The 25,893-nt window shown below is 46.4% G+C and overlaps 1 protein-coding gene across 1 annotated transcript in view; it reads left to right on the top strand.

The window, feature by feature from the left end:
* Positions 1-25,893, top strand: part of LOC138580811 (active breakpoint cluster region-related protein-like) — a 392,929-nt gene that overhangs the window by 311,466 nt on the left and 55,570 nt on the right. Inside the window, exon 21 of the mRNA XM_069651664.1 lies at positions 231-336. Within this exon, the coding sequence (XP_069507765.1) occupies positions 231-336 (106 nt within the window). The remainder of the gene's footprint in view (positions 1-230; positions 337-25,893) is intronic.

Raw genomic sequence — 25,893 nt, 5'->3', positions numbered from 1 at the left:
GTGTGGTATGGCTGGGGGATGCTTGCACTAGTGGATGAAGTAGACGCTAATATGGCATTCATGATTCGGTTAAATTAGCATGGCTGTGTGAATGAAGTGGTCATGGTTTGGTGAAGTTGGTAATAATGAGTGAAGAAGTCATGGTTGAGTGAAGTAGCCATGATTGGATGAAGCTGCCATTGTGAATGCACAATCTACAGCAGCATTTTATTTCCTCCCATTTCTTCTAGATATTTCTGACCCCGTCGAGAAGGACAGACGCATGCGCGTCCTGCTCAACTCCATACCAGAATTCAATCTCCACACATTTCTCTTTCTTCTGGAACACCTGAAACGGTAAGGATTGCCTTTTCTAGCTGCACACCTTCATGAAGTCCCCCACAGTACCACCATGCAGTGAAAGTGTGATCTTAATAAAGGGGTCATCAGTTGATCCTCAGCACAAGTCAGAAAAATGTCCTTACTAACTGAGCCATCCTCTGGCAGTAGCCACTGGACTAAGAACCGAGCAGGAGTGAAAGATAGCAAGCAAATCCCACACAGACCACCAGGTATCCATTGTAGCCCCGCCCTTCTGGTGTATGAACAAGTGCTTGCAGCATCGTTACTCTTGCTCCGCATTGAGGTATGTCACTACGTCCATGACGCAAGCTTGGAGGGTCCCCAACATCTTCGGTGGATGGACTGTGGTTGGTCTGGACATGGACTACATTTGCAGGTTCTGCAAAGTCTCTGTCATGGCCAAACATGAGGATGTTTCAATCGTAACGCAGTCTGCTCCGGTTCCCTCTCCACTTGTTTCCAACTGTAGTAAACACTGGGGTACACCTCTCTATCTTGGGTTTCCTGGGTCAACACTGCCCCATGAACCTTCTCAGGAATGCATCTGCGCAATTTCAGGACAACTACGATCGGGGTTACGCATGGCATGGTGGCAAAGAAGGCATCTCTCAGCTAAACCTACAGCGGAAGCCAGCAATCTCTGCAAAGGCCCTGAGGGTGTTGATGGATGGCATCAAACACACCAAAATAGCTACCACGTTTGCTTGCAGTTGTTTAAGCAGTCCACAGCCAGCATGTAACCAAAGGGCTTCTTCTTGCCCAGCAGAATTCATAACCGTAGCATAACCATAATCCAAAAGAATTTATATAGCCAATCAAGGATGGCCTCTCTTGTGCCATTGGGGCCAGTGCCAACTGGCATTAACCTCTGGTCAGGTCCACAATAGAGATGTACTTGGCAGCATCAGTCCTTATTTGGGGCTGCAGTAAATCCCTTCATTGGTCAATACTCCCAGGCTATATTTTAGGATTTGGAAAGGTGAAGTGAGCTGAGCTGAAGTATCTGCTCAGTCTCCAGCATGGCCTCAGCAGAGTCAGGGATCACTTATGGGCTTGAGCAGACATGTGTGTCATCCATTTATGTACACGCTATGAATGCATTGATGCGGCCTTCCTGGAATTCTGTTGAAGAGGCAGCTGAAACACAGTGGTCTCATTAAGTCTTTCACCTGAGCCCCAGGAACATACCCACTAATTCTGATTGTTGTCGGGCATCCCTAAAACAAAAGCACCTGTTGTCTTCATACTGCCATAGGATGGGTGCCCCAATATTCTGGCTATGTCAAGTGTATTATTTGGCTTTGGCTTTCCGAAGGTTCTCCATGACATGTTGCATGTGCCTTTCCGTTGCCCGGGCCCTAGGGCATGGTGGGCACTCAGAGGGTTTACTCTCCATGGTAATGACTTTTGAAGCCCTTTTTGATCTGATAACCCCTCAGATGCCCACCACAGAGGTTCAATGGTGCTGACTTCTGAGATATCCTGGGGAACGTATGTTATTCAAACTGCAAATGTTGGAGTAATCTTTCCCGTTGCCTCCAATCCAAAGATGCAGAGAATTCCCTTCGCTGTGGAGATCCCACCTTCCATGAGGCCCTTGTCCTTTGGAAAGAATTTCAGGATTGGGAAACTAGTGAACCAATAGGCAGGATGGGAGGTTGTTGGGCCATCAAAAGATTTAGTCAGAGACCAACCTAGAGGGGAAGTCCACCCTGCAAAACAGAGCTGCCACAGTTCAGACTACATTGCCCAAACAGATGCAGTTAAGGGATCAAAACTCAGTCCATTTAGACAAGGAGGTATCACCTACGACTTTTTAATATGGTAGTGGAGGCAACTAATCATATTCATCCCTAAAGAATTGCCCACTGACCACCAGGAATGAAACAAAAGGGGTCTTGGTATTTCCTCGCGATCTGTCTGGCAGCTGGCACATCAATTAATAGCAGTTGACATCAGCTCCAGTGGTTTCCCAGTAGAAGTGACCGGGTAGTAGGGACACACCTTGCATTGGGTTGTGGTGCATCATGCGTAGTGCTCTCAGAGAATGAACACAGTGACGGCCGGAGGGCAGTGTAAGTTGGGTCACGTTGCCTAGGGCCTGTGATAAGCACGAAGAAACAATTAAGTTATGCAATGAGTGCTCTACAAATAAACATGATAATGTAATTACAAATAAAAATAATAATACAAAATAATAATAAAAAACTTAAAAAATTCAACATCTGCCAGCGACAGGCCTTACCGGAAGAGGGCAGTGGGTAAGGGTCTTCTAAAGAAATAAGGTTGATGTGCAACAATTGATAATAGGAGACCACTAGAAGATATTTCCAAAATAGAGGAAAACCGCAATAGGATAAAAACCTGTTCCAGTGTGTGGCGGAGCAAGCAAGATTCTCCAGGTGTAGAAGCAGCCTTCCTCCCAGAGGAGCCAGAAGAACCAGCAAGAACAGAGTGAGGGAGCTGTAGGACGAAGGAGCCAGGAGAGGACAAGCTTAGGAATGAGCAAGAGAAGCCCAGGATGAGAAAAGAGGAGGGGAAGAATAGAAGCAAAGAGGCAGGGCAATAAAAGGAGACAAGGAGCAAGCGTCTTGAGAGCGGGCTAGCTCAGGAGTTGCGATGCACCTATGGCGTGGCTGGTGTCCACTATATCTGCATCTCTCTCTGGCTTGCTTGAAGACGGTGGCCAGTGCTAGGTTGGAAAGAGAATAGACCGTTTAAGGAGGCTCTCCGTAGACTTGGTGTCAGAGCCTTCATCGCCCCGTCAACCGCCAGCTTTTACATAAATGCCGGGAATCCTGGTATCCGGAACACATGACAATATCAGAGAAGACATATTTGAGAAATAGAACTAGTACAATAAGTTCAAACATGTCATCAGAATTTCCCCCCTGCTGTCTCTTGAGGCATAGCTCAAAATTGTACTTTTGCGGTTGAGCAACTCATCATGGGAGCCCACACTGAAACCAATCACTAGGGTTTTGCAACAGCTGAGCTGTGAGGCATCAGGGTTATTGTTGTATATCTCGCGCAATGCTCCCTTAAGAGCCGAAATAGCTGATACCCAAAAAATAATTGTGTGATCTCAGCACAGAGGTCGGGCTGATCTTTTTTCCACTAAGTGCCAGGCAAGGCATCTGGGCAATCACTGACCAGCAGAGCCTGGTCTATTCTTAGCAACATGTGTGGGGCTATGCATAGTCGTAAATTCTATGTCATGTCCAGTGCATGCACCAGGGCTACTTTCCTAGCGCAAACTCTGCGGTGCTGCCTTAACACTCACCTGAACTCAAAGCCCTTGCAGTAAGAGCTTTAGCTTCCCTCATTGGATGCCCACGTGTTTTTGTCCTCAACCATCTTCCTTCAGATCCAGCGCGTGATCTTGGTCTGCCGGCCTATTTGTCCCCCACCCTCACTCATCTTGATGCTTCTACTTCTCTGTAGGTGATAGAAGGGTTTTGCCCGATGAAACTTATTGCAGATTCCACCATTTGATTGGCAGCTGTTTTGTCATTTAGAGGGCCCTACATCCCTTGTTGTGCAGAAAATGGTAAATTCTATGAAAAGGGAGGGTTGCAGAGAAAAGAACAGAATAATGGCAGTTTTTTGGCACATGAAACTTCCCGTGCACTGGAGCTCAAACATGGTGCCAAAAAAGAAGTAGCAGCCATCTTGGCTGAGAAATCAAGTGTTCTAACTTGATGGGTCCGACTTGATGGTCGTGCAGTTATAAAATGCCTCCGTCCCCAAGTACCGCTCGAGCAGAATATAAACACTGCCCTAGCAATCTTTGAGGCCACAGGAAGGAGTGTTGTCGTCAGCCTGGTATTGAGAACGCCGGAAGGACCCCTGAGTGCTGTAAGGCAAAGGGTTATAATCATACACAGTGGCAATGGGCGATTGACAGGAAGAGTTAAACAAGATGCAGTGACACCAGCTTACCTAATAGGGGTGGAATGTAGGTGGAAAACCTACGCAAAGAAATCCACGGCAGGCTGGAATGATGTAATAGGCACTCCTTCCTAGTACCTCGTGGAGTGAAACAAGATCTGAAGCAAAGCTTGAAGCAATCCGAAGGTTGCAAAACAGAAGGGCAATCCAAGAGCAAGTCCAAAGTACAATGGGAGTCAGATGTCCGGAAAATCAGAGAGCACGCCAAAGTCCAAGGGTAATCCAATAACAATTCCGAAAAGAGTTCCAAGGTCGAAGCAAACAAGAGCAAGAGTAATGCGTGACAGTCCTCCGTAGACGTTGAAGTAGCTGTGAAGCAAGGAGTCTTGTTTGCCGGCTTCTTTTGAAGAGGCGAGTGGTATCACGTGACGCATCACGTGACTGCTCGCGTACGTTGCGTGGAGTGCAACGTGGCCAGTGATTGGAGCTGCCGGCACTTCTTGGTATCCTGACGTTGCCGGCTGTGCAAGAGGCGCCATGGCAGTCGCCAACGTGGACAAGGGCGAAACGAAGCAGGTCCGCCCAACATGGTATTCCGCCTGCCGTGTTTTCCCTGCTGGTGGTGAAAATGGGAAATACGACGGCGAGAAGCGCCTGATGAGGAGGAGAGGTGTGAAGAGGGAAGGGTCGTGTGAGAGGGCGTGACATCAAGGCTGAATGTTGAGGCCATCTTGGGGGCTCACCAGTGCGGTGGAGCAACTTGTTTTAGCGTTCAAATAATGCAAAGCATGCAAATAGGTTGATCTTAGGGGGGGGGCCTAGTCCACTGCCATTCGGTGCTGGGATGCTGTGTTTGTCATGGTGCGTGGTGCACAGCACCAGGACAATTCTTACATACTCCTGCGCTGCTGCTAGGTGCTCTCAAAGGTCTTGTCCCAGCTCTTCTCCTCAGGTTATAAACACTCAGTCATCACTGCCCCCACTGGCACCGTCCATTATTCCCATGTGATTGAGTGTTCCAGCTCCCCTCAGGTCCAAACCGCTTTTTCTGTTTAACTCTGATAATTGGTTTTGCATCAGTAGCTTTCTGGAGGGTTCACCAGCCCCTTTGACCACGCGTACTGTCTGCTTTCCTTCTTTGTCTGTGACAAAGCAAGCTCCTTAGCTAGAGGATGCAGCTGCACCTCTACAGCTGCCCTGGCTTACTGCACCCATCAAGCAGTCACAGGATGTCTTGAGAGCGAATGCTACTCAGTAATAATGCACAGATGGGTTCTGGGAAAACTTCACATTTTACATGCTTTCACACATCGAGTAAATAAGTAGCAAAACAGTCAAAACCAGAAAAGCTCTACACAGCAAGTACATTTCACCAACAAATGCTTGTCGCTTGGATTTGTTCAGGAGTTTGGCTCATCACTGTACAAATGTTTGGAATCAAAAGGTGAGTACACCAGTGGTGCGCTGGGGAGGCATTGCATAGGGCTGACGGGAAACATGATGTTGGCACTGCGGATCCCATTCGACCCCTATAGAGGAATGGTCAAAAAACCCAACCCTCCACCATTCTGCCTATGGTGCAGAACTTGTGGTTTCTCGGACAGGGCCCAATTGAACCCAATCCAAAAGGTCAAACACGCTGGCAAATAAGGCTGCCTGAATATTCTGACTAAGCAGAGGACCAGAACATTCTGTGTGCCGCGATTAGCCAGAATGCCCCACATTCTGACCAATCATGTAGCCAGCATGCTTTGGCCTCTCTGATTGGATGGAATGCTGGGAATTCCAGCCAATTGCAGAGCAGCCCAGCTTGTGCCTTTGCTCCCTGCCTACATAAATTGGAGGGAAATTGCCTTCTAGGAAAAGGTGCCTACCCTTAGTTGTAAGACAGTGACTATGTGGCTATATCCAGCACATGCTCTTGTGACTCTGATTGGCTGACCTATCTCCTATTCTAACCCTTTCACTATTCTCCTGGTCCGACCATGCTCTCCTTTCCTCCCATCTGGAGCTCCTGTGCTCCCCGGCTAAACCTCGGCCTGTACTGCCAGCCTCCTTCTCTGTCATTCGACCAATGAAGCGTGTGTCAGCTGCTTTTGCCGCCTCCTTCACTCCCCCCACTCCTGCTATTGACTCTCACACTGACTCACCCCTTGCTAACCTTCACCTCTCCACCTCCAAAACCCTTGATATCCTTGCCTCTGCCATGAGAATCTGCATGAAGCCTGCTTCCAAATGAAATAGTTGGGATGTTTCTGACCTAGCCTCGCCGAAACACAAGTGCAAAGTTGCAGAACGGAAGTGGCTGGCTTCTAGCACATCCTCTGACAATCTGGCCTGTTGTCTGCTCCAAAGACAATACAGACTCTCCATTTGCTCTAAGAAATGGGCCCATATCCAAGCCTGCATCTCTGCGGACACAAACAACACAGCAGAACTTTTCAAAGTCTGCAAGGAACTCGCCAATCCTACTGCAGTCTTCACTTCTTCTCTCCTTTCCCAGGCCCTCTGCACAGCTTTGGGCTCCCATTTCACAACCAAAATTCAGGACATCTGTCCTCTCTTTCCTCCACTCCACTCCTCTCCTCTGCCTCCTCTGCCTGCATGCAAACCTCCATTGGCCCCCCTTTCTCCTTCCTCCCTACTCTCCTTCTTCTCAGTGATTGTACCTGGTAAGGTCACCAAGACTGTCTGCTCTATGAAAGTCTCCTCCAAACAGGTGCTTACCTTCTCCTCTAGAACTATCAAGGACGACATTGCCTCTCTCGCACCCTCCTTGTCTGAATTTCTGTAACCACTCTTTTGCCACTGGCTACCTTCACCCCATAAGCACTCCCTTGTGCACCCCCTCCTATAAAAGCCATTTGCTGATCCTTCCTGCCCAGCCTACTACCACCCTATCTCCACTACCCACTTCTTGGGCAAACTCCTGGAAAAGTTGGTCATTTCCCAACTAATCCATCACACTGAAACTGTTGGTATCAGCGACTGGCCTTACCTGTGATGTCTGCTTAGCTGAGGTATTGAAGCGATAAGGCCTGTCTTCCTGCGAAGCCACTGTGTCTCCCTGATAGGAAACAGGGAGTAGAATCAGCCTCCCTGAAAGAGCAATCCTGAATTGAGGAAGAAACACGATTAGGGAGAAAAACCTTCTCTGCTGCTCTGTAATAGTTGGGTTGATGATAGAAGATGTAAGGCGAATAGCCACATAGATATGGGGAACTTCTCAGGGCTCTGGATTATGAGCAGAGCTCAACGGACTGTCCGGTAATATACTGTGATAGGCGGAAGGCAGTGAGAATCCCAAAGAGAGGAGGCAAGCAAAAGGAATCCAAGAGTAAGTAGTTTGCCAAGAGTAAGCACTGTAAACACAGAAGAGAGAAAGAGAAGGAAACCTTGCGGTACAGAGGAATAGAGAGGAACGAGGAAGCACATGAGTGCTGGCAATACAGGAATATAGTTGTGATGCACCAAATACCTGAACTGTGCTTGTTTTATGCCCACAGCATTCTCCAAGTCCTCACTGCTGGTGGCGGCCATCTTGGACGGCTGATATCATCGGCCGCGTGATGTAAGTTCTGTAATCGTCGCCATCTTGTTATAGGACGGTTACTATGGAAATGCCATTGCTTCCATAATAATGTGGTTAGAAAGAGTCTCCACATTGCCCCGTATGTAGGTGGATGCCTAACAGTATGCCCCTTCCCTACTGAAGCACCCGCAGGTTTGCCAGGGCATTTCCTGTGACCAGTCGTACAGCATTAACATCCCTGGCCGCCTCCTATGACCTGTCAGCCACTCCGTAACCCTTACAATGTATAAAGTATTACAGAGAGTTCCGATAGCATTGAGAATCACAGATGGAATCCACTTTGTATTCTTGATGACCAGTCCCTCAATACCAGAGGGGTACAGGTTTACCTGTAGTGCTCAAATAGGGCTTCAACAAAGACAAATGGAAAACTGGATGTATCCGATGCTATGCATCAGGTAGCTTCAATCGAAAGGCTACTGGGTTGATTCTTTTGGTGATAACGAGGGGTCCAAAGTACTTAGGTAAAAATTTGGAGAGCGTGAGGTGACCGTGCAGGTATTTTGCTGATAACCAGACTTTCTCCCCAGCCTGATAATCCGGAGTGGGAAGTCGTCTAAGATCCTCATATTGTTTGGTCCTTTCCTGAGGGGATTTTAAGGACTCCAAGGCATCTTGGTATACTTGATGTAGGTCCTGAATCAGGTCTCTAAATGCAGGCGCTAAAGATCCTTTAGTAGCCATAGAAGGAATCCATTGTGGATGATACCCAAAAGTACAGTAAAACGGACTCATTTGAATGGTGGTATGTAGGGAGTTATTATATGATTCAACCTCTCCGTCAGTCAGCTGGTTTCGGGGCGAAAACCAGAGGAGAGAGCACGCCTGATGCCAACTTCATTACACAAGGCCATCCAAAATTTCAATGTATACTGGGTGCCTCAATCAGATACCCTCAATTTGGGAAATCCGTGTAAACGGAAGACATCTCTCAGGAATACTTGACTCATCTGTTGAGCAGTAGGCAGCTTAGATAAGGGAGAAAAGTGAGCAGTCTTGGTGAAGGTGTCGATTGTCACCATGATGGTGGTTTAACCATGCAATCTGGGGAGATCTGTAATGAAATACATAGAAACTCTTTGCCATGGTCTGGTAGGGAGTGGTGCCTGAGTTAGCTGTCCCAGCTGAAGCATGCAGGGAGTTTTGTTCTGGGCACATATCAGACACTGACGTACATATTACAAAATCATTTTTGGAAACTCTGGCCACCCATATTACCTGGCAATGAGTTCCTGTGTGACTCGAACTCCTCGATGTCCCGCAATGGGTGAATCATGGGACAACCGTATCTCCTCCACCCTCAGCTCAGTTGTAGGGATGTACATCTGGTGGTCATGTTTCAGCACACAGTTCTGTAGATCTAGCGATCTTCTTATGGTAGGGTCCAGAGGATGGAGGGAGGTAGCCTGGACAATGCGTTGTAGAAAGATATCAATCATATCAATCATCATACCCAAAAAAGTGTCATTGGGTGACATGCATTCCATGAGCAGAGGTTCCTTCATTTCCTGCCAACCATTCCAAGACAATGCATTTCCGATCACATTTTTTGATCTTGGAATGTACCTAATAACAAGGTTATATTGTGAAAAACAGTGGGCCCATCTGGCCTGTCGACTATTCTGACATTCAAAGGTTTCCAGTTACAGGAGGTTGCGGTGGTCAGTATGTGAATGGTAACAGGCCAAGTGGCAGCCAATAACAGATGTCTCGATTGCTTCCAGGTGTGTCGTGTAGCCAAATGTTCTTTCTCTAGCACAGAGTAGTTGCGTTCAGCACTGGTGAGAGTGTGTGAGTAATAGGCTATAGGGTGTTCCATTCCTTCTTCCTATTATTGGAGCAGTTCTGCCCCAATTTCAAAATCAGACGTGTCAGTCTTGACACAAAAACAGTGTTCACGGGAAGGTTATTTTAGGATTGGTGCAGTGGTGAAGCATCTCTTTCATGTCTGAAATGGGTTTTCGGCTTCTGACGACCAATAAAAGGGGAAATCTTTCTTTAGGAGTCCTGTGATCGGGAGAACCGTTGGGAGAAGTTCTTTATGAATTTACGGTAGAAATTTGCAGCACCCAGGAACCGTTGGATTTCTTTCACTGTACTGGGGGCTTTCCATTGCATGAGAGAGTGAGTCTTTCTTGGATCCATAGATACACCCCTATCGGAAAGGATGAAGCCTAAATTAGGTACTGATATCGCGTCAAAAAGCCACTTCTCTGGCTTGGCTCTCAGTTGATGAAGCTTCACACAGCAAAGGACTTCTTGCACATGTTAAATGTGGTTCTCTGGATCTTTCAAAAAATCAATACATCATCAAGATAAACCACCACTGTATGTAGCAGTAGGTCTGAAAATATGTGGTCTATCAGCCTTTGGAAAATGTCAGGTGCATTGGCAGGACCAAAGGACATAACCCTATATTGGAAATGCCCAAATGGTGTGCGAAAGGTTGTTTTCCATTCATCCCCTTCCCTTATTCGCACTAAATGATCGGCTCCCCTGAGATCTAGTTTGGTAAATATATGGGCCATTTTGACGGCTTCCAGGATATCTGATATTAAGGGAAAAGGAATAGTTGTCCTTTACTGTGATCCGATTTAAACCCTGATAGTCGATACATGGCCGTAATTCATGGGTATCATTCTTCGGGATGAAAAACAGTGAAGAACCTCCTCCTGGGGAACAGGATTCAGTGATCAACCCATTGAGCAGATTCTCATCCATGTTTTCTCATAATGCTTGCTTTTCCGCTGTGGATAGTGTTAGGGAGAATTCTCATTTTATGGCTAATTTCCCTTAACTATAGAGAATCCCCCAGCAGCTTTGCTGGATTTGAAGGGTTTGTTTCTTTTCATCTGCTAAGAGTGAGACACTCTTTCCCACTCTTAGGCATTTTTGCTATGTGTGTTCTAGGCTATTTATTGTGTTTAATGCCTATGGGATCTTTCTCAACCCCATAGGAACCATCTTTATTCACATGTGTTACACAGCACCCTCAGTACAGTGACACAGGGGCGTTGTAGCGACCCCCAAACATAGACTCCATACCCTGGGACTGACCACTGTCTCCCAGGGCATGTAAAGTCCCCATCGACTTTACTAGTCAAATCCTATGAACTAAACTAGTACAACCCATCTTACTATGGAGGTACTGGAAGGGGTTAATAGTTTTTCCCCTATGTTCATTTTCGAGAGTGTACCCTACAGTACCTCTCTCAAAAGTTTCTGGCTGGTGGCAGTGGTTACTACCATAAATATTCAACCGCAAATATTTTCCCATGGGATTTCCCCATTGTTCGAGGCTACCACTTTTTCTTACAGCCATCTAATGGATTTTAATATTACCTTTGCTCCGGTAGGTTTTATTTGCCAGAACTTTAATATAAGTTCTTTCTCTTGTCTTTCTCTAAACTCCTAACCCAGGTCGGGGATCCTTTGTTCGTCCGTTTGGTGGGCTTCCATCAAGAAACCCTCCTTTCAGTGCCACTGAGTCTGGGGTGGGTCCATTGTGTGGGAGGGGGAGTAGGACCCCTGGACAGGGTTGCCTCAGCAACCCATGTCGCACTCTATCCTGATAGGCTGGAGGGTCTCCCGCCAAGATGACCACTCCACTTTGTGAGTGACAGCTATGCTGTATGAATGGGGATCTTTTTGCAAAAAAGCAGGGTCCTGAGGACTGGAAGCGCAAGACGTTGCCACTGGAACTAAGAAGCCGAAGAGGAGAGAAGCCAAAGACACCTGCAACGACTGAACCACCGGTGAAGCCCTGCTGCAGCGTCTCACCACTTTTCTAAACACGACGAGAGAAGATCTTCATTTGCAAGTGCCTTCTTCCCTTGAGCTGGTGGGGCCAACCAGTTTGCCAATCGCCTTCCCGGACCGGCCTTGGTCGAATCTCCTGTATCCTGTACTCGGAGGCCGGATAGCCAGGCACCATTCCACCCGGACCGCGATTTAAAGGAGCGTACCTTTTATTCGTCGGGCAGCACCACGGCTGGTTTCATCCCTGGGTAGTGCAGTACCTCGAACCTTCCTCCACGACGAGAGCATCTCTTCCTCTGCTGGATCACCCGAACTGCAGGAACTACCAGGAACAACCGCCACCACAGGAGCCACTTCTTCATTTTAAGGTACCTTGTTCCGCCAGGCCGCCCTTTCTTCGCGGTAGTGCTAAAGGTGTTTTAAATCCTTTACCTACCTGTTGGGTTAGCCGCCCCCTCTCTTAACATTGTCTTTTCAACTTCTGCAACCACCTTTTCAAATTCGTTAACCAAAGACTTGACTACAGCTACAAGAACATTTTGCTCCTGGGCCCTTGGCCTGTACCACTGACTCTGGCACAGGCCTACTGACTCTGGTCACATTTGTTAGATCTGCTTTCTCTAGATTGATTCTCACTGAGAACTGTGTTGGTGCACCTATTTCTTTTAACTACCCTTTCCTTCCCATTCTTAAACCTTGTGAAATGCCATTTTGCTCAGTTTTTCTTTTAAGTATTCCTATACTGATGCACTGTCTTGCTGAACTGGTTCACAAACTGATGGGAAGTGTTGCTAGGGTGTATAGGAAACTATTTCTAGATAACTTGTGTTTTCCCTCCCTTGTGAGGAATTGTTAGAGTATCCCTTGTGTGTAGTTTTCACTGTGCGGTTTTGCTCAGTTTTCACTCTGGTTCACTTGGTCTACAATTCAACTTGGGAGTGTGTATATTTTATCTTTGACTTAATTTAACTTGCTTGATGACTGTGATACATGTGTTTTATTAGAAGTGTATAAAATAAATATATATCTACTTTTTTAAATACAAAGCTTTGGTCAGTGTTTCCTTGTACCATAGTACAGTAGACCTATTGTGTAAACCTTGAATACTGATCATCTCCCTCTTGTGATAAGTCAGAATGCTCAGCCACAGCTACTAACTAAATCTTTGTGGTACAGACTGATACCAAAGGGGATTTATTGCTCTCACCGGTAGTCCTAATATGGTGTAGTGCTCCCTAAGGGAACAGCACTGGATTCTAGCTAACAGATAGGGTATACATGCGGCTGAATGGAGGAACTGTACCAGGTAGAAGTCTTTTCGGCAGTCATCAGACCGATGAGGGAACAAGACTTTTCTTTCTTCTTTCCAAAAAATGTCCTCAAATTCGGCATACATCCCCGGAACTAACTGATAGATCTGTAAATGAGCGATCACCTCTTCCGTTCTTTTCACAGGACCTGTGTTGGTCTGTGGTATATTTAAACAATGTTGCATGCAGGTTTCAGAGCCCAAGAACAATGTGTGTGTCGCCCAATTGTTATAAGGGTTGTGAAACGACAGCCAAGGGAGCCCTATGATAATAGGGAAATGAGCTGCTGCAATTAGGTCAAAAGAAATCGTTTCCTGGTGTTTCTGTATCCTCATTATTACAGGAGCTGTGTTTTCTGTGATCAAACCACTGGAAAGCAGTTGGCCATCAATGCCTTCCACCGATAGGGCTTCTGTCTTCTTCAAGGTGGGTATACCCATCTTATGTGCCCACTCCATGTCCATTAATATTCCAGCAGCTCTGGAATCAATCAACGCAGTAGTTTCCACAGACATGGTGGGGTTAACATTCAGCTGCACTGTTGAAACCAACAAAAAGGTAGTTCTCGGCTTTGTGTTTAGTTCTACAGGCTTCATGGTATAGGGACTGGTAGTGACCCCCACTCAGATGCCCCAACTAAGAGCGGGAGCTGACGTTTGCCCCTCCCTGAAGGTGCAATGGGACAAGCTCGCACCAGGTGTTTTTCTGACCCACAGTACATGCACAGGCCTTGTGACTTTCATCTAGCGCGTTCATCTTCAGACAGAGGGCCTCGGGTGGCACCGATTTGCATTGGCTCTATCCCTTTTTCTTCTGACGGAGCAGGGCTTGATGGGGTAACCAATGGTCATTGGGAAGCAGCCCAATTTTTCTAATTTTCTCTCCGGTAGATGGTAATCGATCTGAAGGACCAGACGAATCAGTTCAGCTAAATTGGCAGGACGTGCTACTCAAGCTAATTAATCTTTTAGGTCATCACAAAGTCCTCTTTGATAGAGGCTGAAGCAGGCTTCTTCAGGCCAAGCTGCCTGCTGAGCCAATTGCTGGAACTTGGTGGTATATGAAAGTACATCCAGAGAGCCTTGTAAAAAATGCAACAATTTGTCCTGTTTGCTAAAGGTACGTTCTGGCTGATCAAATATGCTGGAAAAGGCAACTAGAAATCCACTATAGTCATCCAGAAGGGCACCTTCTATTATAGCTAAGGGGGTAGCCCACGACAAGGCACTCCCAGCCAGATGAGAAACCAAAAATCTCACTCTAGACCTGTCCGTGGGGAAGGCGGTTGGCTGAAATGTAAATGTAAAGGTGGAAGCATCTATGAATTCTTTACATTTCTTGGGATCTCCCTTGTATTTATAAATAGATGCTCCCTTGGGCTGGACGACTTCTAGCAGCAAATCCTTGTTCATCATAGACTGTTGCAAAACAGCATTCTCCAGTTTCAAGTTTTGTACTTCTTGTGTTAGGGATTGGACGGCTGCGGTTAGTTCTTGTTTTTGGGACATTTTTTCTTTTTGGCATCGCAATCTATTAGCGACTGGCCTTACCTCTGATGTCTGCTTAGCCGAGGTATTGAATGGCTGTCTTCCCAAGAAGTCACCTTGTCTCCCTGATAGGGAACAGAAAGAAGAAGCAGCCTCCCTGGAAGTGCAATCCAGAATTGAGGAGGAAACCCGATCCGAGAGAAAAACCTCTTCTGCTGCTCTGTATTAGTTGGGTTAATGATGGTAGATATAAGGCGAATAGTCACATAGAAATAGGAAACTTCTCAGGGTTTCGGATTATGAGCAGAGCTCAACAGACTGCCTGGTAATATGCTTTGGTAGGCAGAAGTCAGTGAGAATCTCCAAGAGAGGAGGCGAGCAAAAGGAATCCAAGGAAAAGCAAGTAGTTTGCCCAGAGTAAGCACTGTAAGCAAAGAAGAAAGAAAGAGAAGGAAACCTTTTTGTATGGAGCAACAGAGAGGAACGAGGAAGAACAGGAGCACTGGCAAAATAGGAATATAGTTGCGACGCACCAAATACCTGAACTTTGCTTGTTTTATGTCTGCAGCGTTCTCCCAGTCCTCACTGCTGGTGGCGTCCATCTTGCACGTCTGAAATCATCGGCCACGTGACGTACGTTCCATAATCGTTGCCATCTTGTGATGGACGCTTACCATGGAAATGCCATTGCTTCCATAACGATGTGGTCGGAAAGAGTCTCCACTTTGCCCCGTATGTAGGAAGATGCCTAACAGTATGCCTATTTCCTACTGCAGAACCCCCAGGTTTGCAAGGGTATTTCCTGTGACCAGTCGTGCAGCATGAACATCTCTGGCAGCCTTCCATGACCTGTCAGCCACTCTGTAACCCTTCCACTGTACAACGTATTACAGATAGTTCCAATGGTATTGAGAATCACAGATGGAATCCACTTTGTATTCTTGATGACCAGTCCCTCAATACCTAGTATGGGCTAGGAGGGGAATTGACAGAGGACTTTGATGTTACAAGGGGGGGTGTCAGGGTTGCCCTATGGCACCCATTTTATTTAATCTATATATCCAGGAAACTATAGATTTTCTGCTCACAGAATGTCAGGATTGTCCCAAACTATATAAGGACACAATACCTGCCCTATTTTACGCCGACGATGCAGTAATCCTGGCAACAACCCTGCAAGGGTTGGCCAAATCACTGACATTGTTTGTACAAAGGGGAGGAGTTGGAGCTGCAGCTGAACACCGATATGACAAAATCCATGGTGTTCAGGCCTAGGTTTGAGAAAAGTAGATCTTTAAATTTGGGGGTGAAAGGAAGTCAAATAGAACAGGTAAACGATTTCGATTACCTAGGGATCTGGTTCTAAAAGACAGAGGGGTGGGTGGCACAAGTGAATTGTTCTGCAATCACACTCAATAAGTATGGGGGGGCCTATAGTTGCATTCCATGCAAGACCTAGTCGTAGCGTAATTTCCCCAGTGCTAAATTTGCATAGAAAACAGGCAGTGCCTGCTGCCCTGTATGGAGCCGAATTGTGGGGGCACAGTAATCAGGAAAAAATTGTCCTTAGTTGAGGCAAAATTCCTCAAAAAACGTGTTCTCCTAGCCTAAAGTACCCCAAATGCATTGTTCTTTCTGGAGTTGGGGGTTAATCCAGTGGCCTCTCTGGCATCACTAGGCCCAGCTTTAATATGGCTGAGACTTTGAAATGAGGAGGGTCTGGCGATATACAGAGAAGCATTGAGCCATGTAATGTCCTTGGAGGGAGGAAAATCCCTAGAGTGGGTTCGCCATGTAAAGAAAACGCTCTGGGATCTAGATGGTACTAATCTATGGGAAAACCCCCAAAACCAGTCACAAGGCATAAGAAAGGAGTTAAGGTCACATGCTATAGAAAAAGCGAGGGACCAAGTGGTGGCCAATGTGAGTAAGTTAAAATTGGGCCCGGCATATCTCAAACTTTGGTCGCCGGGTAGGAAATACTATCCAGACTATATCTCACCCCGCTTCGAGAAATCTCTCCATGTCCAAGTGAGATTGGGGACCCTCTAAGTGGCAAGCTTTACGACTAACTGGAAAGAATCAATTTCTGATAAGCGTTCAATGTGCGGGGGGGGAATAAAAAGTATGACTCATTTCTTGTTGCTATGTGAGAAAACAAAATACCTGAGGAAAGCTTACTTAAAGCCTGTGCTGAGAGAAGCAGGAATAAGAGACACTAAATCAGCATTGAGATATTTGAGACAAAGCACCCAGCAAGCTGCAGTTTTTGCAGGAGCCGTATACACTTATAGATCATGGCTGCTAAAGAGGAAGCTAATCAAATTGCGCCCGTAATACAATTGAATTATTTGGAACCATTTTGGCAAGGATTTCTTGGACTGGCTGAGCGGCTTGGACGAAGTGCTGACAGCCAGGAGAGAGGACGTCTTTCACGGCGACACGGATGTTGCCTGACCCAAAAACCCTTCTTGATTGGAGCTGACTCCCCGGCCCCTCCCCCTGCTTCCTAGCCAACAGTTATTTACACCCAGAGTGCAGCGCACCTGCGCGGGCACCTGGAAGTAACTGCAACTAACTGTTAACTGGAGAGAACGTCGCTGGAAAACGTTTGCATTTTGGCAAGGATTTCTTGGACTGGCTGAGCGGCTTGGACGAAGTGCTGACAGCCAGGAGAGAGGACGTCTTTCACGGCGACACGGATGTTGCCTGACCCAAAAACCCTTATTGATTGGAGCTCACTCCCCAGCCCGTTCCCCTGCTTCCTAGCCAACAGTTACTGATAGGGATCACAGAGAAGAAGCAGCCTTGCTGGAAGTGCAAGCCAGAATTGAGGAGGAAACCCGATCCGGGAGAAAAACCTCTTCTGCTGCTCTGTATTAGTTGGGTTAATGATGGTAGATATAAGACGAATAGTCACATAGAAATAGGAAACTTCTCAGGGCTTCGGATTATGAGCAGAGCTCAACGGACTGCCTGGTAATATGCTTTGGTAGGCAGAAGTCAGTGAGAATCTCAAAGAGAAGAGGCGAGCAAAAGGAATCCAAGGAAAAGCAAGTAGTTTGCCCAAAGTAAGCACTGTAAGCAAAGAAGAAAGAAAGAGAACAAAACCTTTTTCTATGGAGCAATAGAGAGGAACGAGGAAGAACAGGAGCGCTGGCAAAATAGGAATATAGTTGTGACGCACCAAATACCTGAACTTTGCTTGTTTTATGTCTGCAGCGTTCTCCCAGTCCTCACTGCTGGTGGCGTCCATCTTGCACGTCTGAAATCATCGGCCACGTGACGTACGTTCCATAATCGTTGCCATCTTGTGATGGACGCTTACCATGGAAATGCCATTGCTTCCATAACGATGTGGTCGGAAAGAGTCTCCACTTTGCCCTGTATGCAGGAAGATGCCTAACAGTATGCCTCCTTCCTACTGCAGAACCCCCAGGTTTGCAAGGGTATTTCCTGTGACCAGTCATGCAGCATGAACATCTCTGGCAGCCTTCCATGACCTGTCAGCCACTCTGTAACCCTTCCACTGTATAACGTATTACAGAGAGTTCCAATGGTATTGAGAATCACAGATGGAATCCACTTTGTATTCTTGATGACCAGTCCCTCAATACCTAGTATAGGCTAGTAGGGGAATTGACAGAGGATTTTGATGTTACAAGGGGGGTGTCAGGGTTGCCCTATGGCACCCATTTTATTTAATCTATATATCCAGGAAACTATAGATTTTCTGCTCACAGAATGTCAGGATTGTCCCAAACTAGATAAGGACAAAATACCTGCCCTATTTTACGCCGACGATGCAGTAATCCTGGCAACAACCCTGCAAGGGTTGGCCAAATCACTGACATTGTTTGTACAAAGGGGAGGAGTTGGAGCTGCAGCTGAACACCGATATGACAAAATCCATGGGGTTCAGGCCTAGGTTTGAGAAAAGTAGATCTTTAAATTTGGGGGTGAAAGGAAATCAAATAGAACAGGTAAACGTTTTCAATTACCTAGGGATCTGGTTCTAAAAGACAGAGGGGTGGGTGGCACAAGTGAATTGTTCTGCAATCACACTCAATAAGTATGGGGGGCCTATAGTTGCATTCCATGCAAGACCTAGTCGTAGCGCAATTTCCCCAGTGCTAAATTTGCATAGAAAACAGGCAGTGCCTGCTGCCCTGTATGGAGCCGAATTGTGGGGGCACGGTAATCAGGAAAAATTGTCCTTAGTTGAGGCAAAATTCCTCAAAAAACGTGTTCTCCTAGCCAAACGTACCCCAAATGCATTGTTCTTTCTGGAGTTGGGGGTTACTCCAGTGGCCTCTCTGGCATCACTAGGCCCAGCTTTAATATGGCTGAGACTTTGAAATAGGAGTGTCTGGCAATATACAGAGAAGCATTGAGCCATGTAATGTCCTTGGAGGGAGGAAAATCCCTAGAGTGGGTTTGCCATGTAAAGAAAACGCTCTTGGATCTAGATGGTACTAATCTATGGGAAAACCCCCAAAACCAGTCACAAGGCATTAGAAAGGAGTTAAGGTCATATGCTATAGAAAAAGCGAGGGACCAAGTGGTGGCCAATGTGACTAAGTTAAAATTGGGCCCGGCATATCTCAAACTTTGGTCGCCGGGTAGGAAATACTATCCAGACTATATCTCACCCCGCTTAGAGAAATCTCTCCATGTCCAAGTGAGATTGGGAACCCTCTAAGTGGCAAGCTTTACGACTAACTGGAAAGAATCAATTTCTGATAAGCGTTCAATGTGCGGGGGGGGGAATAAAAAGTATGACTCATTTCTTGTTGCTATGTGAGAAAACAAAATACCTGAGGAAAGCTTACTTAAAGCCTGTGCAGGAATAAGAGACACTAAATCAGCATTGAGATATTTGAGACAAAGCACCCAGCAAGCTGCAGTTTTTGCAGTAGCGGTATACACTCATAGATCATGGCTGCTAAAGAGGAAGCTAATCAAATTGCACCCGTAATACAATTGAATTATTTGGAACCATTTTGGCAAGGATTTCTTGGACTGGCTGAGCGGCTTGGACGAGTTGCTGACAGTCAGGAGAGAGGACGTCTTTCACGGCGACACGGATGTTGCCTGACCCAAAAACCCTTCTTGATTGGAGCTGACTCCCCGGCCCCTCCCCTAGCTTCCTAGCCAACAGTTACTTATACCCAGAGTGCAGCGCACCTGCGCGCGCACCTGGAAGTAACTGCAAGTAACTGTTAACTGGAGAGAACGTCGCTGGAAAACGTTTGCATTTTGGCAAGGATTTCTTGGACTGGCTGATCGGCTTGGGCGAAGTGCTGACAGCCAGGAGGGAGGACCTCTTTCACGGCGACACAGATGTTGCCTGACCCAAAAACCCTTCTTGATTGGAGCTGACTCCCGGCCCCTTCCCCTGCTTCCTAGCCAACAGTTACTTATACCCAGAGTGCAGCGCACCTACGCGCGCACCTGGAAGTAACTTCAAGTAACTGTTAACTGGAGAGAACGTCGCGGGAAAATGTTTGCATTTTGGCAAGGATTTCTTGGACTGGCTGAGCGGCTTGGACGAAGTGCTGACAGCCAGGAGAGAGGACGTCTTTCACGGCGACACGGATGTTGCCTGACCCAAAAACCCTTCTTGATTGGAGCTGACTCCCCGGCCTCTCCCCCTGCTTCCTAGCCAACAGTTACTTATACCCAGAGTGCAGCGCACCTGCGCGTGCACCCGAAGTAACTGCAAGTAACTGTTAACTGTTTACTGGGTACGGTGTACGGTATTAGGTGGGTAAGATAGCACACATTTTTTGAAATTGTTTCATATTTGATAGTTTCCCCATTTTTAACGAGTCAAATAAGTATCTTCTTCCTGTCTAGCATGTTTTAAGTAGCAAGAAGTAATGGAACTACGTTCCACAAAAAATGACTCAATTTACCACAAAATGAAGCATGCAAACATTGGTCTACATAGTAACATGCTAGAACCTAGAACCAATCGTGCATGTAAAAGGAAGATCATTTCCCAAGCTGGCCTGTTGACCGAATGTAAATTAGCCTAAATGACAACGTTCTTTAACAAAATTGAGCAACCAAAGGTGATAGAAGCTCCTATATCATTGTTAACTACACAAGAAATCGAATGTAGTACAGTGGAAATTATGAATGAGCTAGCAGCTGCATTTCCCTGTATTAGTAGCAAATTATTATCACAAGTGATAAGCTCTACTCCATCTAATTTAGAGCTAAACACTAAATCTCCTGACATGTTACGTTTACCTGAGAGCGTATAACCCTCCACTCAACCTGAGTCCATGAGTGACTATATTGACTGCGAAAATACAGAGGTTTTAAATCCTGGAGAACGGTTTGAAATAGACCCAGACTCTGGCCTAATTGTTATTGGCCAAACACGTTTGGCGATCGACAATATAATAACAGAAAAACAACAGGAAAGCCCTGGAGACGGAGAAACTAATGATAGTAAAATTGAGATCCTTGATGAGACAAGCCTCACGAATACGAATATAGAAGAACTATTTCAAGCACTTGAAAATGTATTTGCCACGTTAGTTGAAAAATGTGATTCCATTGAAAGTAAATTAGCGATGCACTCCCTGTTATTGCTTGATATTAATACTAGAAAGCAATATAAGGTTTGTGAGCAAAGCACGAACACTAACGCTGAAAATATAGAAACAGGAGTGAATGTTGATATTGACAACCAAAAGTTGACTAAAAAGAACATGTCAGTTGAATCTTACAATGAGTACAATGTCATTGAATATAGTGCCTCTAAAAAGAAAAGAAGAGGAAGAAGGAAGAAATGTAAATATCAAGGCTCCAAATGACAAAGTAAAACGAAATCTAAATGTAAGAAAAGAAGCTATGGTCAACAGCCATGTATGGTACCTCCAAGACTAAGAAAGTCAACAATGGCTGTATAGTCGTGATAGATGAAAGTACAAAAATTAATCTATGTGAACCAGAAGAATCTGTGAATATACAAAAAAATACAAAAAGCGTACTGAAAGCAAGTTCAATATATAAAGAAGCTAACTTTGTTGGAGAACATAAAGTAGCCATACACCAACAAAATGGGAAGTCTACCTCTAAAGATAAAATAATGAAACCTACCAAAGCGAATGATAGTGATATCAGAGAATTTTTCATTAATCCTCCAAAGAAACAACAGAATAAGGTAGAAACAGAGATAGTAGGTGTTCCAAAAAAAGTGAGATCTAAGATGAATAAAAAATCAAAACAAAAACAAAAAGATGTAGAATTAATAGATGAAATCATCACAGATGTCCATAAGCTATATGAAAATGTTATATGTGCTCATGGAGAAGATGGAAGAACGGAAAAAACAAATTCTGGTAAAAAAGAACAGCAAATAAGGATAAAACACAGCAACCTAAAGAAGTGGCTGAGGAACGAGATGAGTCTAGTGAAATGATGCGTGTACTGCAAATAGAAAAAATTGACACAGCTGAGTTTGTTGTTCTTAATAGACGACAAATATTGGCATTATGTTCTTCCATTGTCCCCCTGCGGATGATAGTGTCGGATGATTTTAAGATAGTTTTTTTTTTTTTAAACGGTTTTTATTATTTTTTAAAACAAACAAACAATACAAACCAAACTGGCAGCGGTTTTTGCAACAAACACATGAACATCAATTAGTCAAGACCACTGCTCCCCCAATCCCTCCCCCCTCAAGAGCTTGTTTGTCCTTCTCATTCCGTATATGCTGCGTGTGGCAGGGTATCACCTCCTTCTGAGACTGCAGAATCCGTTATTGTTCCAAACAGTCCTGCTATTAATACTCTCCATGCCAGCAGGGTACTCACTTCTTCTTCCCCACACTTGCTACATGCCTCCTGCCATACCACCATTTCAGCCTCCGCCCATTTCTGCAAATCCCGCCACCATACCTCCACCCGTGGCTTATGGCACTGCTTCCATCCCATGGCAATCCTTCGTTTTGCGAGCACATATGCCAAGTCCTTCAATTTCCCAACATGTTTAAGTTTCCGTGGTCTGGGAAACCCTCCCAACAGGCAGGCCCAGGCTGTATCTATAGTGAGCGGGACCCCTTTGTCCGCTAGTTTTTGCGCCACATCTCCCCAGAAACTCTCAATCACTGGGCAAGACCAAAACATGTGTGTCATATCAGCATCTTCCGTATCGCATTTTGGGCACGCTTGTCGTCCCGCATTTACAAACTTCGATATTCTCATCGGGTCATGTAAGCTCTGTGCGTTATATACAACTGTATTTGTTGACATCTGGTATTTCTTGACACCTTCTTGTGGTATCCCATAGCACGCTCCCACATCCCATCTTCCATCTGTGCTCCCACCTCTGTTTCCCAATCCAACCTCAAATGCGTCAATTCCTTCCCAACCCGGGTCATCACCATCTCATACAATCTAGAGATCTCATGCCCCCCTTCTGATATGTCATATATTGTCCCCATAGTGGCGTCTGGTTCCTCCGCCAATACAGTCTCAGGCCAGATTTTACGAATATTCTGCACCAGCCTTAGATACGTGACATACTGGCCCCTATGCAAGCCTACCTCTTCCCCTAGTCCTTCAAAATCCTTAATGGCCCCCTCTTGCCAGACATCCCCCAATGTAACCAGCCCGATCGACTCCCAGTAGGTCCTGATTATCATCCTTAGTTGTTTGTCTTCCCCTGCCAAAGCAACCAACGGCACCTGCGGGGAACACGGGTACGGGTCCTCCATCATTCGACATACTCTACGCCACATCTTCCACCCCAGCAACATCATTCCCGGGCGCTCCTTCATTTCTGACCTAGGCAACCAAATAATTTCCTTCAGGTAAAACAGAGTGCAGTCCTGTCCAAACAGCCTAAATTCGGGAGTTACCTCATTAGAGAGCCATTTTACCACATATTGCAACTGACCAGCTACATAATAGGCCTCAAAATTAGGCAGCTTAATACCCCCCCTTTTCATAGAAATTCTGCAACTTCCATAGCGCCACTCTATTCCGAGTGCCATGTCATAGGAAGTCTCTGCACATACTATTCAGCTTGGCAAAAAACTTCTTAGGTATCATGTACGGAATATTGCTGAAAAAATGTAAGAGCCTGGGTAGGACCACCATTTTGAGCATCGCCCCCCGTCCCATCATCGCCAACGGCAACTTCTCCCAAAACTTCATGCTTATACTGATTTTTCCCACAGCCACCTCGGTGTTATGCAAATGTTCCTCCTCCACCGTGTGATACACATCTATTCCGAGGTAGCGGAAGGAACCAACCGCCCATGGTATCAGGAACACTGGCAACCGCTCCGGAAGGGTTCCTCTGTAGCTACCCAATGGGAACATGCTCGATTTTTGGGGGTTCACCGCTATGCCAGACAGTTCTGCATACCTTTCCATTACCTCCAGAATATATTGAAGATTTTCCTCCGGATATTTCAAATATAATAACAAATCGTCAGCATACAGGGATATTAGGTGTTTCTCTCCCCCTACCTCAATGCCTATCATGTCATATTGTTGCCGAAGGTACACTGCCAGGGGCTCCAGGGCCAGAATATATAACATCGGGGACCATGGGCACCCTTGTCTTGTGCCTCTGCTAAATTGCCACCTCTCGGATATCACCGCTCCTGTACGTACCCTAGCCAGCGGCTCACTGTACAGCAACTTCGCCCACCTAACATAGCCCGGCCCCATCCCGTATTCCTTCAGGGCCTCCAGCAACCACGACCACCTGACTGAGTCCAAAGCTTTGACTGCATCTAGGGACACAACCGCCATTTCACCCTCGCTCTCGCTCCCCCATTCAATCACCCGGTGGAGTCGCCTATGGTTGTGGGTTATATTTCTGTTGGGGACATAACCTGTTTGGTCCGGATGTATCAATTTACTAATAACGCTCCGCAATCTATTGGCCAGGACTGCCGTCAATATCTTGCCGTCCTGGTTCAGCATTGACAAGGGCCTATAGGAGCCGCAGCAATGCCCTGATTTCTTGGGCTTAGGGAGCGGTATTATCATCGCTTCTCTAAGCGATTCCGGCAGCCGGCCCACCTCAAACAATTCATTAAGCATTTCTAGCATGGGGGGGAGTACCTCCTCTCTATATGCTGTATAAAATTTGCTAGGGAGTCCGTCCGCACCCGGGGTCTTACTGGTGGGCAGCTGCCTCACCACCTCTTCCAATTCCTCCAAAGTAATCGGTGCATCCAGCTCCTCTCTTTCTTCGGCACTAATCTTAGGTAATCCCATATCTCTTAAAGTTTCCCTTATCTCCTCTCTGCTGCCCCCCCCTTTGTCCTCATATAGTGCCCTGTAATAATCTAAGAATGCTTCATTGACTCCTTCTTGGGTGTTCGCTACGTCTCCATCCTCTCTGGTTATCGTCCTAATCGGGGGCCTAGGGGTTTCACTCTTGTATAACCACACCAAGAGACGGCCCGTTTTATCCCCACCTGCATGCTGTCTCTCAACAAACTTCTTATAGTTGACGTTGCAGAGCCTTTCCCAAAGTTCCGCACACCGCTGCTGTAGTTTAAGTACTGGCTCCGCATCCCCCCCTCCCCTATTGAGTTCCCGTTCCAGTTCATCCTCAGCTTCCCCTAACTCCGTTAGGACCCCACCCTGCAGGCCCTTTTATTTAGCAATGGCAGCACCCCGCAATACCACCTTAAAGGCTTCCCAGAGCGTGCCCGCCGAATCCACACTGCCAGCGTTCTCTTCGAAATAATGTGTGATCTCGTCCCTGATATCCTCTCTGAAGACCAGATCCTTGAGCGCCTCAGCCCGGAGGCGCCACGTCGGTATCCGCGCTCTGGAGCGGCAGTACTGCCATCCCAGGACCAGAGGCGAGTGGTCCGACAGGACCCTCGCTTTGTATTCTATTTGGGTGGTCTCTACCACCATATCTGGCGTGGCAAAAAATAATCAAGTCTTGTATGCAGTTGTTGCGGGGCTGAGTAATGTGAATACTGTTCCTCATTAGGATGTTTCAGCCTCCAAACATCTGCCAGCCCGAAGTCGTCGAGCAGTGTCTGCAATGCCCTGGCCTCTGGGGTGGGCCTATCAATCTTATCATCAGATCTGTCTACCCTGGGGTTCAGCACACAATTAAAATCCCCTCCCCAAATAACCGCCCTCCCAACACACGCACCCAGGTTGGTACACAGAGTCCTAAATATGCCGCCGTGTTTTGATTGGGGGCATACGTGTTTACAATGCACACCTCCTTATTCTCCACCAGTGCCTTCAATATGACCATCCCCCCATCCGTATCCACCACCTCTTGTGTAAGTTGGAGCGGAACGTGCAGTGCCACCCAGACCAACACTCCCCTAGCGTAAGCAGAATACGGAGAGCCCACTACAGTACCTCTCCACTTCTTCCCCACCAGTTCCAACTTTTCCTGAGTCAGATGCGTCTCTTGCAACAGTGCAATATCAATCTTCTGTCTTTTCAAATACATCATGACCTTGTTCCTCTTTAAGTAACTATTGAGTCCCCTGACATTC

This window comes from Ambystoma mexicanum, chromosome 3p (genome assembly GCF_040938575.1).
Source record: "Ambystoma mexicanum isolate Mex_15411 chromosome 3p, UKY_AmexF1_1, whole genome shotgun sequence".
NCBI classification, from domain to species: Eukaryota; Metazoa; Chordata; class Amphibia; order Caudata; family Ambystomatidae; genus Ambystoma; species Ambystoma mexicanum.
The sequence above is the reverse complement of the archived record's forward strand: the minus strand, read 5'-3'. Positions and strand labels throughout refer to the sequence as shown.